A 19,430-nucleotide genomic window follows, 5' to 3' on the forward strand; every position below is an offset into this window, starting at 1 on the left:
TTTTTCATTTTTTATCTTTAGTTCTTTTCCTAAGATGATGTCCTTTAATATTATTCAGCATTAAATGTCAAATGTGCTTTGTTATTTGGTTATAAATATGTCACTGGTCAGCCTGCATTTTTATAATCGTGATGATATCAGAAATTTATCTGAATTCACAAAAGCATAAGGTTATTCAGGTAATGATAATTAAGGACTGATAGGCAAAAAATTTTATGACAGTTAATGGAATATAGTAACAATCTATTTATTGTGATTCTTGATTTTACAAAGTACTACAAAAGGGATGATGCCAGATGACACCTTTCAATTTGGCACTCAACAGTCTCCTAAATCTTTAATTAACTTACTACATACTACCTGTCTTTTTCAGGTTCTTGTCACAATAGCAAAGCACTTGCTTCCTGCTGCGGTGTGACAGGATTTAGACAGACATTAGTTCTGGAATTAGCGTTCCGTTTGTCACTGTCCATGACTTGAGCAAGCTCTTCATTTTATCTTTATAAAGCATTTTTAAAATGTTAAAAGTGACAGTATTATCTCACTTACATGACAATTTTGAATACTGTAAATGTAATAACACAAAAATGATTTGCACAATTGCAGCATTAAAGAGTCAAAGCAATTGATATCACTGAGATGAATCCATTAGAGTCCCTTTTGTTTAAACCAATCAGAATAATTTAATCATTGTAGACCGAACTAGTCTTTTAACAAGTATCTAAATGATAATTCTTTATAATTTGTCACCAGAACTGTCATTGACTTCTCATCCTTTAAGATGCCAATAAGCTCATTAATCTCATTAATTTTAAATTGATGAAATTCGATTATAGAGAGAAATAATAAAGGAATCCTGGTGAAAATGTTATGGATATCAGATAATGAATTGACATTTCAAAGCGAAAAGGTCTCAAAATGTTTATATAACATTAAAAGTCTTAGAAAACAGACTTGAGTTCACAGTTAGGCGAACAGTGACAGTTGGGAACCAATTGGAAAATGGAGTGATTCCGTGGTAGCCACCAGGAAAACTTCCACAAGGCACTGTCTACAGTGGAACTAGAGGAGCTAGAAAAACCAGGCAGGACAATGAAGCAACCCAGGAGTCCATGAGAAAAGAAGACAGGTTTTAAGCAGAGCAGGGAGGGTAAGGAGAGAGCTGGTGTCCCTAAAGCCCAAGAGACAGAGCTTCTTGAGAGGAGGAAGATCACAGTGATGCTTTGAGGCAGGAGCTGGGACCTAGAGCAGACACACTTTTGTGCCAGGGAAGAAAGATCACTGGAGTCAGAAAGCCTGTGCACAGGCAGCAGGGATCAGAGCACACGAGGCAGCTTCTCCATAAGGAGTGAACCTGAAAACAACCAGCCAATGGCCAGTGTGAAGAGCCAAGAGGGTGTTTTGCAGAGCCTTTCAGGGTATGTATTTTAAGGTTTAGTTTTCAGTTTTTCCTTAATTTTGGGTGGGCACTATGGAGTGAATATTGTGCTGAGTTCTTTTCTAAATCCTCAGTTCTTTTCTAAATTTTATTTTTTTGAAAATTTGAGACAGAGGGCTGGGGATATAGCTCAGTGGCATAAATGCCTGCCTGGCAAGTACAAGATCCTGAGTTTGATCCCAGACACCAAAAAGAAAAAAAAAAAAAATTGAGACAGAGTCTCTCATTAAGCCACTAAGTTACTTAGGGCAGGGATTAAATTTGAGATCCTCCTGTTTCAGGCTTCCAAAATTCTGAAATTGCTGATGTGCAGGTAGGTGTTCCCCACTATGCTCGACTCATCTGCTCCAGTAAGGATAAGAGTTTTGGAAGGTAAAAATAATGCTACACACACACACACACAAATAAATAAAAATAGTTTTATTACTTGATAATAGTGTAAAATACTTTGACAAAAAGCCTTCCATTCCACAATCAAAGATACAAGATTTAGATTACAGGTACCTACCTTAAGTAACATTTTTCAGAGGAGAAATTTCAGCCAAGGAACAGACAATCAATCCATCAGCCTATTCCTCTACAAAATGACTTATAAAGAAGTCATGTTCACGGGGACTGTAAGATTCACTGTCATGAAAGAGGACAGCTTGAGGGTCCCAGAAACAAACCTGAAGACAGTGATAATTGTTCCAAGGGTAACACTCTACCTATTATGTGAATATGACCAGCATCTGTTTCATCACATCTCAATACATAGATGGCACCCAACTCTGGCTTAAAGGAAAAATACAGAGTCTTGATTATGCTAATGTACTTGACTTCTGGGCAGATCTTCTGTCCCATGAGTTTATTAATCCAGATCATCAAGGGAATGCAAAATTATCTGTTTGCATGATTATTTTTTCTTTTAAATGAGACCACCTGGAAATGGATACAGTTGCTAGTTTTGATAAGAAAATATTTACTTTTGCCCCCTTTTTTGAAACTTTTCCAGAGTCTTAAAAAATGGGATTAAAATGTCCCTAAATTCAACCTTTCTGAACCTGGATTGAGGACTAAACATCATTTTATTTTCTTGGTGTTCTCAGTGTTGCCTTTCATGATTTACATACTTTACATATTTAACCAGTTAGGTGTTAGATATCATTTTTTATTGATGTCTCATATTTAACCCCTAAAATCTCATATGAGCATTGATTTTGGATTTTTCTGGCCTCAACCCAGATAAGTTAAACCAAGTTTTTTGTCTTTGTTGGATTAGAAAATTTTAGTGTCCAAATGCATCTGCATTTATAATAATATTCCCAGGAATTTCAAGAGCAATTAAAGTTTGAGAAACATCAGTACATATCTATGATTTGGCATATGCTGATTTAAATCTGAGTGACATCACCTATCTTAACATATCATAGGGATCTGTGCTTACCACTGTATCCATTTTATGCCGCATTCTAAAATTAACACAAACTTGGCAGTTTAATCCAACACCTGTATTTCACAGTTCTATAGGCCATAAGTTCAGTCAAGCTTGATTAGGTTCTGAATTGCAAGGCAAAAATCAAGGGCTCAGGCCTGGTTTGGCTCTAATCTAGATATTCAAGTTTATACAGGTTACTGACTGCATTTAGCTCATTGTGGTTGTCAGACTGAAGTCCTTGCTTCCTTGCTGTTAGCAGAGACGTCTATCAGCTTCCTAATTCTGCCTGCATTTCTTCTTACCTTGTCTTGTGCTTAAGTCTTTCTGACTTCCCCACCACTAAGAAAAAAACAAAACAAAACATGTTTTTAAAAGCTCATGTGATTCGATCAGGCTTACCAGTCATCTCTCTATTTAAGATCAACTCTATCACATATGATGCTGAATAACTTTTGCATGTTCTGAAAATTAAAGCATGGAATCTTAGGTAAGATGTCCTTTTAAGAATACTTCCTGTAAGATCAGTAGCATAGCATATTACAATCAGTATTTTAAAAACTTATGCAAAGGTATATAATGAGAAATCTATTATTCAAGTAGACACTAACTAGCTATGTAATGATACACTCCTGGGATGGTCTAACTGTAACAAATAGTCATTGAATATTTGCTATGTACTTATCAAAAATAAATTTAAAATGTGAACTGGAATTTGTCTGCCAATAACTTAAATTTTGTACTTTAACACTTCTAGAGATAGAGAAAATTGTTTGATATTCTGATAATTTTACCAGAATAAGTTTTCATAGGTCGTACAAAAATAAGTGACTATGTAACTTCTAAACCTTGCTTTTCCATATTCCTAAGTAGTAGTAAAAACATATTACAGTTTTTAGATATTCTTAGTCAATGACACTCATCCAGGCATGGTGGTACACACCTACAATCCCAGCATTTGGGAGGCTGAAGCAGGAAGTTTGCCATTAGTTCTAAGCTAGCCTGGGCTACATAGAGATAGTCTGCCTCAAAAAAAAAAAAAAAAAAAAAAATCTTCTTCACACTTCTTGAAAGCATTTTATGTTCATGCTTGGGATCCTGTAGTTCTCTGACTATATTTTATGATATAGCTTTAAGTATGTAAAAGTTATATTTTTAACTGCACATAGTTGAGTCACTTAATATTTCTGTTTTTTGGTTTTCCCGAATATTCCCACTAATATTGCTGTGGCTGGATTTGCACTCACCTTGGGTGCAGGACCAATTGGTTTCTAGGTTTTTCACAAAGATAAGTATTCTGTGTATTTGTGTTGAGTTAATGTGCCCATGATGAGAAGGCGAATCCAAAGTTTCTTATTTTACCATCTTGCTGAGGTCATTCATTGTTCCTGGGTTTCCCTCAAAAGCAATACAAATATCATGTATGAGATAAAACTGTTTTTTCAGGTTAAAAAAAAAACTGTGTTTGGGTGTATTTTGCAAAAAACACAGATATTGATAATTGGAAGACTGGAGTATCTCACAAAACCCATGAAGAAGTTGATCTCCAAGTAAGCTGATGTGATAATAACTACAAAAACAATGGAAACCTCAATCACAGTAGTTTTTATATATTCTTTCTAGGAAAAAAGATCTAATTAGCATAAGCAGAAAGATCCAAGGGCACTCATTTCGTCTGCTTCACAGTTCCAGAGTCTTGCAAGGCAGTGTGAGACCATGCCAACGGGAGCAGGCGACACCTGTGAATTGCAGGGCAGTGTCTGCTCTAGGTCGCTGTGCTTCTGGGTGCTCAATGTCTCCACCCTTTAGCTGCTGACACACATCATTCCATCACCTGTCACACAGCTTTCTCATGCATCCAAACATACTCCTACTAACTCCTTACTTTTTCATATAAACTGCAGACAGCCTCAGTTTTCCAGATGAGACTGAATCTAAGTCCCGGCCAGCTATTCCAGCAGAGATGACAGAGAGGCCAGGTGCTGTTCTTTTTCTGAGGCCAAGTGACATACATGACTTTTTTTAATTTTGTAGAACTGAAATTATAGAACAAATGGACTAATTAAAATATTTGCCTACCCTCATGTATATGCAACTGTGGAAACAAGTTTAATAAAATGAATAGTATGGTATTTGACACCAAAGAAATTCATATAAATTCATTATACTCCTACTATCTGCTTCTGACTCCAAAGCCATAACTTTTATTTCAATGAACAAGCATCACTATATATTCCATATTTTCATTTGTTCAGCTGGCAGTTAAAGTGCTAACTTCATTCTATTCAATGGTATTCTACTCAGTTCTAACTAACTTGTCAGCTGGATTTCATGGAATGGGATCCCGTTGTCTCTAAAAATTTTCTTGATAATATTTTCCTTTCTGAAAAGCAAATTAAAAAATGCTTCAGGTGCTCTTGGAAGTCTGTCTCTTTGCCCATTTTGCTCTTCTGCAATCTATCACTCCCTTGGTAGTCACCTTAGCCAAAGCATAACCCTTCTTTTAAATCTGTTCTCAGTTGGCTGAATGAGGTGCTGCAGTTGGTATCTCACGTGTTGCTGTATTTTAGACAGACCAACAGTACCTACAGTTCTACAGTAGAACTGAAGTATCACTTTGCTCTTTACAAAGCCTTGTTCTTCAGACGGATATCACGGCTACAAGCAGCAGCCCCATACACTGGTAGTCGGTTTTAGAGCACACACTCCCTTCTAAAAGGAAATCTGGCTGGTTCAGGCACTGTCTTCCTGTGGTACCGTGGCTGAGCTTTTAATACCTCATCCCATTCTTTTGTGAAGCCAGAATTTGTAGGTGATGGAGTACTTAATAAGAAGAGTAACTCCAAGGGAGGTCTTCCAATTGTTTCATTTGTTTTAGTGGGGTTATGATTTTCTAATTAAAATTGCTTTTGTATGGAGAAAATTGTTCTATATAAACCATCCTGAACTCTATAGATGTTGTTTTTGAGAAAGAGTAAGTAAGTAATGCAGGACAAGGAAACACTAGATGTTCATTCTACTACAGATATGTAGTTACCCCATGTAGAATTAAAGGGATGTAATTCAATTGGTCTGCCACAGTGAGGTCTGCAGGGTTGGCCACGTTCTGTACCTTGAGAAGATCTTAAGATTAAATGCTTCCTTGGCAAACTGAGTACTGTGATCACCATGATGACTGGAGCACCGGTTCCTATGGGTAATTAACCTGAACAATGCTACGCTATTCATGATCTCACTGAGAAAACCTGGGTATGGCAAATAGGATGAGTTACAGCTACAGGAAAAGTTACACTACATATCTGCTTACTAAGACCATCTTCTGTTCTAGTAATGGTTTTACGTACACAGGATGGGCAGATGTTTTTAAGCCCTTGACCTATTTTGAAAGATTTATTGATATTTTACCTCCTACTTCTATTAACAAATCCCCACAAACTGGCAATTTTTAAGCCTGTATATTATTTGGGCACCACTGGAGAAATAGTGAAAACTAACTGCTGTGTCTTTCGGAGAAGGTACACAAAGAATTATTTCTCAAAATTCCTGCACCTGTAATGGGCTTCATTCTCTTAGTATGAATTTATTTCCCATGACAACAATGGACCCAATGCTGGATTTCATAGAATCAAAAAACCAGATATGTCCAGCTAGCATTTTTCTTTCTTAATCAATTTCTCATTAAAGATGTCTTTTAAAATAGTACCTATAGATTAAATACCTTTGTAGCAAATTTTGATCCGTGTATTTATGTTATTAGGCCAAGATCAGACCCTTTTTTGTGTATTGTGTTTTGCTAATGAAGAAGGGCTCCCAGGTAGGTCCAAATGTGACCTTTAATGGTACAGATTACACTTAGTTCATCATGGCCAACTGGATAAAGAAGAGCACCTATGAAAACATAAAGCTGGGGCTGGGGATTTAGCTCAGCGGCATAAGCGCCTGCCTTGCAAGCAGGCAGTCGTGAGTTCGATCCCCGGTACCGATAAAAACGAAAAAAAAAAAAAAAAAAAAAGAAAACATAAAGCTACTCAGAGAAAACTGTGAGGACTTACATGAAAACTTTATTTTAAGTGACAAAAGTTTTTCATCCTTGAAGTTTCAGAAGCTCCATACACAATTCAGTTCTGCTACCAATATCTGCAGTGCTGTCTGATCTCCTCTTGCTTCTTGTGGTCACCTTTCTGGGGGGAAGGGGACTTCCAACAGTGCTCACAACATGGGTAAATTTGAAATTAGCCAAGGTCCTGTCCAGCTCCAACATACTCATTTCAAACATTACCATATTATACTTCATTCTTTTTTATCATTACTTGTAAGATTTCCAGAATAAACTGCATTCCATTATGATAATGTTGGCAAAAAAAAAAAAAAAAAAAGAAAATGTATTATTAGGCTAAATGTCACTTTAGTGCTGCCTCTGTTCAGATCACATTACTTTAGGTGTCGATGAGAACATTTTTTTCCAGAATTGTATTTGCTCCATGACTGACTTAGTTTTCAGTTTGTGATAATTAATGATAAACCCCTGAGGCATTTCTCTTCTAGACTGTCAAATAATTTACTAATGAATGCTCTATTAGGACAATATGACACTTTCTTCTGTTTATTGACCGTTGAACATTTTTCTTTGCTACATTTTCCACTAGTAGTTATCTGTCAGGTTTCTTTGAAAACATTGAACTGTTACATAATTATTGTCAGATTCATTTCCAAATTTAGCATGAGATTTTAACATATATGTGTGTGTGTGTGTGTGTGTGTGTGTGTGTGTGTGTGTGTGTACCACTTGCCTTATGAAACTGGATGTCAAAATATCTATATTATTAATTGCTTGGGTTTTAGTACATAGCAGGAAGAATGAGACAAGTGAGTTCACAATACATAAATGTTATACACAGATGTGTTAATGCATTATATTGTTTGTTCTACTCATCTATAATCTGTATATATATATATATATATATCCATATCTATATTTGTATCTATAATATTGTTCTATATCGGTTATCTGTATTTATATCCCATATCATAATGATAACTTTCTTTAAATGAGTTCTATAGATGATCATAAAGAAATTAAAATGTAAAATACTTCCCATGTGGAAATTTACACTATAACTGGCAAACAAAACATTTTTGGTACTGGGAATTGAAATTGAGGTCTTAGAACTGCACTGTATCCCCAGCTTTTTTGTTGTTGTTGTTATTATTATTGTTGTTGCTGCTTATTTTGAGACAGTCTCACTAAGTTGCCAAGTTACACAAGCAAAGCTCAAACTTGCCATCCTCCTACTTCATTCTCCCAGAGTGCTTGAATTATAGGTGTGCTCCACCATGCTAGCTAACAAAACACTTTAAAAGTCACAAGATGACAAAGTATTTCAAAATGAGAAAGAAGATTAAACAAACTCCTACTCAAAACAACCATACATCATTGTATTTAGAGATGTGAAAACCTGTGACAATTATGATTATATAAGTAAAATTTAAAACAAGTGAAAAACTGGCATGGAATCTAGTTCTACAAAGATCAATGCTATGCTGCAAAAAATGAAAAAATATATATACCACTCAGTGAAATTTAATATTTTTTCTATTATAACTACAGGCAATACAACAGAGTGATATTCACTGTAAGTATGACTTTGTCAACAAAATAACCAGATGTTCTCAAATTACATAGTAAAAACCAAAAAGTTTGTACGTATCATTTTTCATAAAATATGCAGTTCTGTGAAACCTGAAACAAATCAAAAGGTAAACATGAAAATAATATCTTACAACTGTTAAAATGATTAAGAAGCCATCTACAAGTAAAATCATTAACGGTCATTTTTAAAAATAAATCACCTCAAAATTGGAAAAATAGTTATTTTTTATAGCTCAGTTGATAGTAGCTTATATGTATGGACTCTCCACAGACTGGAGTCATATAATCCATGGGATTCTCCAAGTACTTGCTCTTGGAGAATGATTAATGATTTTATAGGTCATCTAGAAAAAAGAATACACAGTAAAATATCTATAGCTCTACAAATTGTACAATTACCTCAATGTTATGTAGAACTTTCTCAGTTCCCTATTTTTCTTCCTATTCTTCTTGCCTTTTGGAGATATTTTTTTATGCATTCTCCTAAAGTGGATTTACATCTACCATCATCATTAAACCTCTACCTCTATTTCACCTTTTTCTAATTCTGCCTTTTGTAAGAGACTTCCCTCCACACTGCCATCATCCTCAGTGGTGTGTGACTTTATTTTCTCCAAAGAAAATATTTACTCATTACGCCTGTGAGACTATTAACCAATTACTATTAATTATTACATGAAATTATTTTGCCTGTAACCAAAAATAAAAAATCAGGTTCTATATGTAATATTTTTGAATCTTGCACTCAACAGATATTTAATACATTTTAAACAAAATAAAGAATAAGACTCACCTCCTTGTCAATAGCTCAGAATTAGTTAAATTAGATTTCATTCTATGAATGAATGAAGAGCTACTAAGCTACCTTTCTATGCAATTTGAACCTTCATTATTTCTCTGTTTTTGGGGAAATCATTTTTTTTTTCATTTTAAAATCAGTCATTTGCTCTGTTAGTGATATCCATACAGGTGTGTATTTATTTACATCATCAGTAAAGTCCTTGGTGTGTATATTTGACTTCAAGATGAGTCACCATTCTTTCATTTGAGCTTGAGATTACATTGCCAAATAATACAGAATCCAAATCATATTTTGCAAATTTAAACAAAAAGGGGGGTTGCATTCTTAATTACTTACTTTTACAAGTATTTTTAGAATTCTAAATCTTGGAATTATGGGACTTTTGTAGTCAGTAGTTAAGATTTTTGCATGTGAAATAACAAAAGATTATATAGAGAACAAAGCTATATCATCGTTTAAGATCATATCATAAGTGATGAGTAAAATAGAAAGGCAGGAACTGCACATGTCATCACAAATTTTGAAGAAGGGAAATGAGGAAAAAACTGCCACATGGCAAAACAGTGGCAAGGAACGGACAGGAGTCGGGGTCTGGCATGGGAAGCACGGAGGGGTCAATTTGGACAGGATCAGGTCCCTGTGCTATAAAGCAGAGGGAGTAAACTGTAATATGTGGTCTAGGAATGGACAGGCATCCTCTGTTTATAGCAGACACTGTGTTTAGGAGAAGAATAGAGCAGAGATCAGAAAGCATAAAGGGACATTGCACCTAAACTCTTTGATTTAAAGAAAATTTTAACTTTTTTATATTTTCAGATATTCTGATACTAATCTTTTGGAATAAGTTTCTTAAGGCTTCATTGAAAGACTAGTGGTAAAGGATTGTCATGCATTTTGGAAAAACATTAAAATACTTGTGGACTTTGGAGCATCTGACCTGGATTTTAAGAGAAAAGTTCCAAGTAAATAATCTTAAAATGAGAATGATACTTTTTTCTATCCATTTTGCCCAAGACACTGGTCCTAAAGGCCAAAATGAAGAGGAAGATGAAGTAGTGAAAGTGACTAAAAGAAAAAGTGTTTTGGGAGATCACACACGTGCACACCCACACACACACACACACACACACACACACACACACACACACGGTAGATATAGCTATAAACTCCCTATTTAGAGAGCTAACCATTGAATCCGATTCTATTAAAACTGTGTTTATGCAAAACACTGATGAGATGTTCAAAGTAATTTAAATATAGCATTTGTAGGCTCTCTATTAAGTTATGGGGAAATGAGTAGAAAAGGAGAAAGAAAAACACGAATAGTCTACCACTTACTGTTCGTGTTATTAGACCTTCTAAACTAGAGCTTGTTGGAGCTAATTTAACACAGTGTCACTACAGCACCAATCCCATCCCGTCAGTACTCTCCTCAGAATAAATAAAATCTAAACATCCAACTGCCCTCCTGATGTCACGGATTCCATACTACCCTGTCATCCCGTTCCTTTTTCTGCTCTGTTGCTAGGTACCCCAGGCACACTTATTTTCTCAAGTTCCAGGTGTTGTTTTCCTTTGGGACTCAAATATTGATAAAGTTTTTGATACAAATGCTACGACATCCAGGCTGAATTCTGGAAGGAATCTTTGCTCTGGGCCTCTGAACCTGAAGGTCTGGCCCACAGATTTCTGTGTAGCAGCCTGGAGGAGACCACCAGGAGGGGCCACTTGGGATGGAACAAAATGTTGGGTAAGGAAACAGATTGCCCCATCAAAGCAGTGGATCGATGTGAATTGGGTGTGACAAAAAGGAAGTCTGCCATTTTAAATTTTTAAAAAACAGTATTTTTAAGGAAGAGATAAAAACAGAACGTGATGACATGAAATCAGTCAATGCAAAAGTGTTAATTTATTACCCATGTAATTTTCACTCACTGTTCTATGTTGATTTTTTAAAACAAAAACAACGAAACTTTGTTTTAATTTTTTTATTTATAAAACAGTAGCATGAGGCATTTTTTACTATTTTATTTACAAAATAGATGACTATAGTTGACACAAACAAATCTTTATAAAATGTACTGATTTTCTCAGGAATGAAATATGTAAAGCTGTTGAGTGTTGTTACCTTGGTAACATCTGGAGTAAAACACTCCAGATAAAATTATTTCTCCTTTATTGTTTATATTTTATGCCAAAGTTATAATTAAATAACACTTATAAAAACCTCTCTTGATAAATGATAATGTTTATCTTACCTAAAATGAATAAGTGATATAGTATTTACTAGATATACACACCTAGTGATTTCATTAAAAGAATAGATATATCATGTTTGATTTTTAACCATAATTAAAATTGAATTTGTTTTATATTAACATATATTTGGTTTTAAAATATTTTAGGTATGTATATTTGGGGTTATTTATGCTATTTTAATGAAGTTTTCTTACATTAAATAATTAGTGTTTCAAGAGAATTCTAGTACATAAGTTTTAAATATTTTTCTTCATGAATTAATTATACTTGATTCTGCCTGTTGTGCTTTTTCCTTGGATTTTCTCAGAAAATAATAACTTAAAAGTTAGAAATAACTTATATATTAGCACAAGGACTTCAGCTAGAACCACAGCACCTAGTTCTGAGTTGTTTATCTAAATCATTCTCCTAATTCTGTATTTCAAAATCCCTGCACATTCATTGTTAAAGCTGCCCCCTTCACCCGTTATGGGGCATTAAACCTAAGACCTTTATACTGAGCTCCATCTCTATCCAGCCCTTTTTCATTTTTTTAATTTGGAGGCAGGATCTCACTATACAGCTCAGTTGCCCAGTCTGATCTAGAATTTGTGCTCTTTCTGTTCCAGCCTCCCAGAATAAGGGGACCACAACTCTGCGCCAGCATACCTAGCTCAAAGATTAGTTTTGATTTCTCAAATTAATGGCAGTGGAAACTGCTGTGTCATATTTATGGCTAATTACTTAAAATTTCCTTTGTATGTTCTCTGTATGAACTTTTCTCTTGAATGGGTACATTTAAAAAAGTACCTTAACAGAACTGTACCATTGAATATGTTTTAACTGCTGTATAAACTTTGAACATTTGTTTTAAAACTTTACTGAAAATTAAAGTTAACTCACTTGGGTTCCCCGTGAAACCCCTGAGCTTTGTGCTAGGCTGTTGTCCCTTCCATTTCCATCATTTGCTCTATTCTTAGGGCAGCTCTAGTTGTCTCCTCTCCTGCGCCACCACTGCTTCAGTTCAAATTTCACAGATGCTAACTTGGAGACATCTAGATCTTTCTGTTGATCTTTCCAACTTCATGCCACTGTCCTCATCAGAGTCTGAAATAATCTTCTTAAAATATGATTTTTCCAAGTCATTTCCTGAGATGAATCAAAATTGTGTCGTTGACTCTTAAAGACTAAGCTTTTTGATACACAGTGTGCTTCCTGAGATAGTCTCTGCTTCCTTTTCTAAGTTTTTCCTCTCTCTCTCTCTCTCTCTCTCTCTCTCTCTTTCTCTCTCTCTCACCTTGGTGCCCAGTGCTGCAACCTGACTTCTCATAGTCCCTGCGTATTCCTTCATCTGAGATTTTGCACTTGGACTCTCCAAGGAGAATCTTCTCCCTCACCTACTCCTCCAGGCTAACCTCTCACAATTCAACTCTCACCCCTTCTTTAGGAGGCCTTCAGGGATGTCTTTATTCTTGTACTGGATTTAGGCTCTTTACTTTGCATTTTAATTGCATGTTTATTTTTATGTCTCTTAATTACCTGTGAACAAACTTATGGAAGACAGTCCCTGTAAGGCAAATATTTAATTGCCTATGGGTCACAAGGCAGGAACTTAATGCATGTTAAAGAAATACATGAAGAAGTGATATGTAACTTCTTTAAAAATTAAGTATCTCCCTGACTATAAGACATTAAATATTTCATCCATCAAAAATGCATAATTGATAATATTCAAAAAATAAAACTAAAAAATCTAATGTTAAATACTATTATTTGATTGCATACATTCTTACGGCTTCATTAATAGTCTTTAATAATTTAATACTTTGGTTTATTATAATTAGTAACAAATTCTTATCATATAGGTAAAGAGGAAATTATGAAACATAAAGGGTTTTTTTGAGACAGGGTTTCACTATGTAGTCTTTCACTATGTAGTCTCACCTTGAACTCACTGTATAGCCTAGACTGGCCTTGAACTTATGGAAATCTTCCTGCCTCAGCCCCTTAAGTGCTAAAATTACAGACATGAGCTACCATTCCACCATTCCTGGCTGAAATAGAGTATTATAGTTTTACCTAAAGATGGCCTATTTTCTTCTTAGCAAACCGTATCATATTAATGACAGAAGCTTTCTCCATTTTTTTTTTTTTTTTTTTTGTACCAGGGATCAAACTCGTGACCTTGTGCTTGTCAGGCACGCATTTACTCCACTGAGCTAAATCCCCAGCCCTCCATTCTTTCCTTGCATGCCTCCTATTTTCCCTGTATCTCAAACAAAGTATTGAACAACCACACTAACATTCTAGCTAGTCCAACATTCACTAACCTAGTCTTCTATTTTTGTTAGTTTATGTGGATTGCAATGTTTTTACTCAAATCAACACTGATATAAATATGTTTTCATCTACACAGTGATGGACACAATAATTAAACCTCAGAGACTTAAAGTCTGAGAAATGTAATGAATGAAGCAAACTTTATTTTTAATATGTAAGATGCCTTATCAAATTTTATCAGTGTATATCTCCATTAAACAGCTGAAAAAATCTATTTCCTGATGATTATGTTATTCTGTGTTGAATTTACTTTGAGATTGTGTATGATGTTGAAATATTTATCTTTTTCATATTATTTCATTTCACTTTTTTTCTTTCATGTGCCTACTAAGTACACTAAAAATACCAATAGCTGCCTTATATTATTCTCACCTTATGTATAATATTTGTTGGGTTGGATTTCATACATGTAATAGATACTCATTTAATGCTAATTAAAATAGAAAGTGAGCAATACATTAGTTAAAATCAAACTATGAATTTTTTCCCAACAGATGATTCTGCTGCAGAGAGTTTTAATGGCACTGAGACTCTGGGGCACAGTTCAGTTGCTTCAGGGGCAACACACGGCAGGGAGATGGGAGACACCAACAGTGATGGCAAAACTGGGCTAGAGCCAGAGGAGCAGCCACTGAACCTGAGTGACAGCCCTCTCTCTGCGCAGCTGACTTCAGAATACAGAATAGATGACCACAGCAGCAATGGGAAAAACAAGTACAAGAATATTCTAATCTCTGACCTCAAGATGGAACGTGAGACAAGAGAAAACGGAAGCAAGGTAAGATTATGTTACAATTTTCAGAGAATTTTTAACTCATGAAGATCCCCTGAAATATTTCTATATGAGATGAAAATATTACTATATAAAGTATTTCTATATGAAAGAGATCCAAACATATGAAGTTTGTTTCCCAACAAAAAAATATTTAAAACAAATCCCAAGAAACTTACAGTCACTTATAGTGTGTGTCCATAAAATATAATTGCAGGAGAAACAGTGAGCAATATGGACTATGTCTTGAAGATTTTCACAGTTTGGTGCATGGAACTGCTTCATTTAACATGTTTAATTTATACAGTTTATTTATGGATCCGTCTCAGAATTTGTGGAACTCAATGATAAATGTTTTAGTCTCTGTACACAGTTTTAAAGGGTAAAAGATCACTGTCTTGTATCTTTAGATTGACTAGGGGTAAGTGACGACATTTCAATTAAAGTTTCCAGTTTGCTTTAGAGACTTAGGGACTTGTGAGTAACTTGCTCAATGGTCCCTTTGTGGCTTCGATGAAATTTGCAGATTAAACATCCATGTAAAGGCATAAATTTCAATAAATTATAAAGACAAAAATACGTTTCAGACCTACCTGAATTTCTAGAATTACATATTAGAGTAAATTTCAACCCTTGCAATCCCAATTGCTATATTAAAAAAAAAAAAATTACACCTGCTGGCGGCTTAGCGCTGCAATTTTTGAAGGTGTCCTTTGGAACACAGGCCAACCTGTAAGATACAGCTGTAGACCTGGTGTCTGACATAGATCCTAAAAGTGAAATGTCTTAATCTGGATTAATTTCTGAGTTTGCTGAGGCACTATGCTTCCTAAATTGACTCAATTTAAATTGTCTGCTTGCCTGCTATGCTTCCTAAATTGACTCAATTTAAATTGTCTCCTTGCCTGAGGGTTTGCCTTTTTTATCCTCTTTTAAGCAAGCCAATCCACATTAGCAGACACTTAAGCTCTTTTGCCTGAGGGAGGCGGCTACAAACTTTTGCTGTGGTAAATGCACAAATACCCTTTTCTGTGGGTTAAAACCAGATCACACAAGCATGAATGATTTTATATTTGCTGACATGATCTGAATCACTGCATACAGTTTACAGAACAAAATAACGCATAGGTTTTCCTCTTCTCCATGTTACCCTGTCTCTATAAGGATTATATAATCATAAAACGTCCTTTTAAGGCTGTGTGTTAGATAAATTACTTTTGCTAAAATTATTCAGTGGTTCATTCTTTTCTTTTTTTCTTCCTTTTGTTCAGTGTTATTGTAGGAACTATACTCATCAAAACATATGCTTATTACACATATTATTGAAATAAATTTATTGTTATGCCTGTATTATGGAATTATGAAAAATATAAGGAATTTGGACTGCATGAAAGGGATAAAACAAGAAATGGCCTTAGAGGAAAGGAGATATCCTCCGGGCACCGATCGTTTAATGTTTTGATTAAACCATTAACCAAACAACCAACTGAGGAAAAGCCCAAGAAGCCAAAGCATCAGAAGGGTCCACTGTGTGGAAAATAAACAGTCTACCTTTCCAGGATTGAGAGGTGGGCTCTGAAGGACAGGCTGAGAAATCAAATGGGAGAAAGAAAGAAAATAATTGAACTTTTGAAAACAGTTTAGTAGTATACTGGGAGCAGAATCCAAAGGACTATTTTTATTCATTCTTTAAACAAGGCATGGTAAATATCTGACAGTAATGTAAGATAAATTAATCTGCTGAGCTAATGTATAGTAGTAGGGATATGGTTATTAATATTGTATTAGGTACTAAAAATGTGTTGAATGCAGATTTTAGGTACTCTTGCACACAAACATTACACTGGTGGCCATGTGGAAGGTGACAGATGTGAAATTACTTTCTTCTTGTATTGAATTAACTGTGGATACATGTTGGATCCTGACCTAGATCCCTGATCTCCCAAATGAGTGTATGGTGAAGGCTTAAATAAAATGTAACAAGTGGTATAATTTTAGGGCTCCAGGAGGTTCAAAATCCTTTAGTGAGCTGGAGACTCCAAGGGCTAAAACAAAGACTTCTCTGGACCAGCCCACTTTTATTAGGTCCAACAACAAAGGACAGGGAAACTGAGGAAAGCAGGAGAAAAATGAGCAGGACCCTTGGGAATCACTTCAAAGACTTCTCCAAGTAGTAAATTATGACAATTTAGGAGAAACTTTTTTATCTCCAGATGACATTATGGTAGGAGTGAGACTGCAGGAGTGAAATTCCTTCAGCTGCCATCTCTATTTAATTAGTGTTGGAGCCAAAGTGTCTTCAGCTGTGGCCTTGTCTTGCCCTTTGAGCTATCTCTGGCCTCACAGGCCACTACAGGCCTCAGCCAGGACCAGTGGTTCACAGAGGTTCACTTACTATGAATCAGCTCCCATCGCCAGGCAAGGGGCCGAGGCCTAGGACAGACTCACAGATAAACATAGAAAGCCAATTAGTAAAATTTAAATCCTCCTCAGAGCTGCTGGGTAGTGGTCTCCAACATGTGTGTGTGTGTTTGTGTGTGTGTGTGTGTGTGTGTGTGTATAATATATAATTTTGCACTACTTAAATTTATGTATTTTTTAATGCCTTAGGTTTATAAAATTAAAAAATATTTACTCAATTGCCAGCAATTGAGTAAGTAACAAATACAACTCCCAGAAATACCAGTCTTTTATTTATTATAAGAATCTGCACATATTGTCTTAGGAAAGGAAACATATATGTGGAGAATTTCTTATTGCACACAAGAAATTTTGCAAATAATAAATAATAAATTCTCAAATAAGAATATTGCAAATAAAGTTTCTTATTGCAAATATTAACTCTTATGTTAAAAAATATTAAGTTCAATTGAGAAAATACTATTCCTACTGAAGGAGCGATCAAAATATGCTTCTGAAAGAAGTCTTAAATTTGAGGAAAAGGTAAAATCACTTTTTTCTTTTCAGGAAGTCTCTTACTAGATACTTTGAAGGGTCTTTCATGCAGATAGGGAGGAAATTTGGTCTCAAGCTAAGAAAACATTTTCCATTGTGAGCTGGATGTGACTTCATATCATGATATGAGGAAGAATCTCATTAATAAGTGAGATAAACTATTTGTCACCAATTAATTTGTTCCCCAAATATTTACTAGAGTCTTACATGCAAGGTACTATTACTGAAGTCAAAATTAGGTAATCAAGAAAACAAAAATAGAATCCCTACTGCTCAAAAGCTGTAGCAGGAAAGAGAGACAGATTTATGATTAGTGTCTATCAGTGACATGGCAGGAATGGACCCGGGGTGTAACGAGAGGACAGAACTGGGCACTAGTCTGACTACAGTGGTTCTTAGGAAGAGACTGGTGTCAGGAATGAGTGTCTAAGGTCATGGTAGCTAGCTAAGCATATTTGGAGGCATCCAATCATGAGAATGCTGCTTTAGATGGAGATTGGTAAAGGTCTTAGAGTGTCCGCATCAGAGATGTGTAAAGGTATGAAATACAGAAAGGAAGCTCCCTTAATAAAGGCTTGAGGGAATTTTAAGACTTTAGATTCTGTTCAACAGGCAGAGTTAAGCGTGGTAAGATTGTAGTTATCTTGAAATTTTAGATAAAGTATTCTAGCAACACTGGAGTGGATGAATAAGATAGGAACTGGGGAGGAAAGACAGAAAGTTGTTTATAGAGCTACTGTGGCAACTCAGCAGAAAAAATAAGGACAATTGCAATAAAATAAGTAACAATCAGAATAGAAAGCTTATAATTGGCTTAAAATTAACATATTACGTTTGTTCTTTTGACATTCTGTTTGCAGGATGATGACTTATAGTTCCATAGGTTAGATACTGTCAAAAGCTAGGGAGGCCTTCCCCATAGACTACAGCATGATTAGCCTTTTTATCTTTCTATATTCAATTAGAATGCAGGTTCCAAGAGTAAAATAAATGTTTACCTTGTGTCCTAGTTAGTTTATGCTCGTCGCTGAGACAAAATACCTGATGCCCAAGTTGGGAAAGGAAAGGTTTATTTCTTACAGTTTTTGGAGGTTTCAGTCCACACTCAGTTGGCTCCAAGACAGGCGGGCATGGCTGGCCTGCAGTTCAAGGCGGCTACAAACAGCAAACTCAAACCAGAAAAGAGCAAGACACACCTTCTTCCTGCCATTAGGTCACATCTTGGCTCCACCCCTATGTGGGTGGCTCACTGACACCATCAATTCAAGCACTAGACAATGAATGAATAACAAACGCACAATTCAAACTCATGAGGCCTGGGGGACACAGACATAAACCATGACACCTTGTTTAACATAATACATTGGGCACCTGACTTAAAATCTGGTACAAAGTAGTCCCTCGATAAATATTTTGAAGAAACACATACAGGTTTATTACACAAGAGAAACAAGACTTCAAATATTCTAGAAACAGGTTTTGATATGTAAATTTCAACAGCAGTACCAATTGAGATTGTAAAATAGGCATTGTGGGTATTTGTGTCAGCTCAGAAGAATGAAATGTGTTGGTAAGGCAGACATTTGAAGGATTTCAGAGCAGAAGTGCTTCTAAAAGATGTGGATAAGATCATCTGGCAAGAGAAAGATTGAGGAGATAATCAAAAAATGTCATCTGAGTATCAGCCCACTAGAAAAAGCTAACATAAAAGACATCTGGGAATAAAAATTATGAAAACAAGAAAACAAAGGCATGCAGGTGAGAAAGGCACAGTTTGGAAGCCATAGTGTAGGGTATTTCAATATTGGCATAAGTAATAGA

The 19,430-nt window shown here is 35.4% G+C and overlaps 1 protein-coding gene across 6 annotated transcripts in view; it reads left to right on the plus strand.

Annotated features, from left to right (window-relative positions):
- Positions 1-19,430, plus strand: part of Nol4 (nucleolar protein 4) — a 300,071-nt gene that overhangs the window by 164,193 nt on the left and 116,448 nt on the right. For all 6 annotated transcript variants that reach the window (XM_063231787.1, XM_003474094.5, XM_003474095.5 and 3 more), the window contains one exon: positions 14,377-14,660. In XM_063231787.1, coding sequence (XP_063087857.1) covers positions 14,377-14,660 — 284 coding nt within the window. The remainder of the gene's footprint in view (positions 1-14,376; positions 14,661-19,430) is intronic.

Source organism: Cavia porcellus, unplaced genomic scaffold (assembly GCF_034190915.1).
Source record: "Cavia porcellus strain 051 isolate PalLab524CR breed Dunkin Hartley unplaced genomic scaffold, mCavPor4.1 scaffold_20, whole genome shotgun sequence".
Lineage (NCBI taxonomy): Eukaryota > Metazoa > Chordata > Mammalia > Rodentia > Caviidae > Cavia > Cavia porcellus.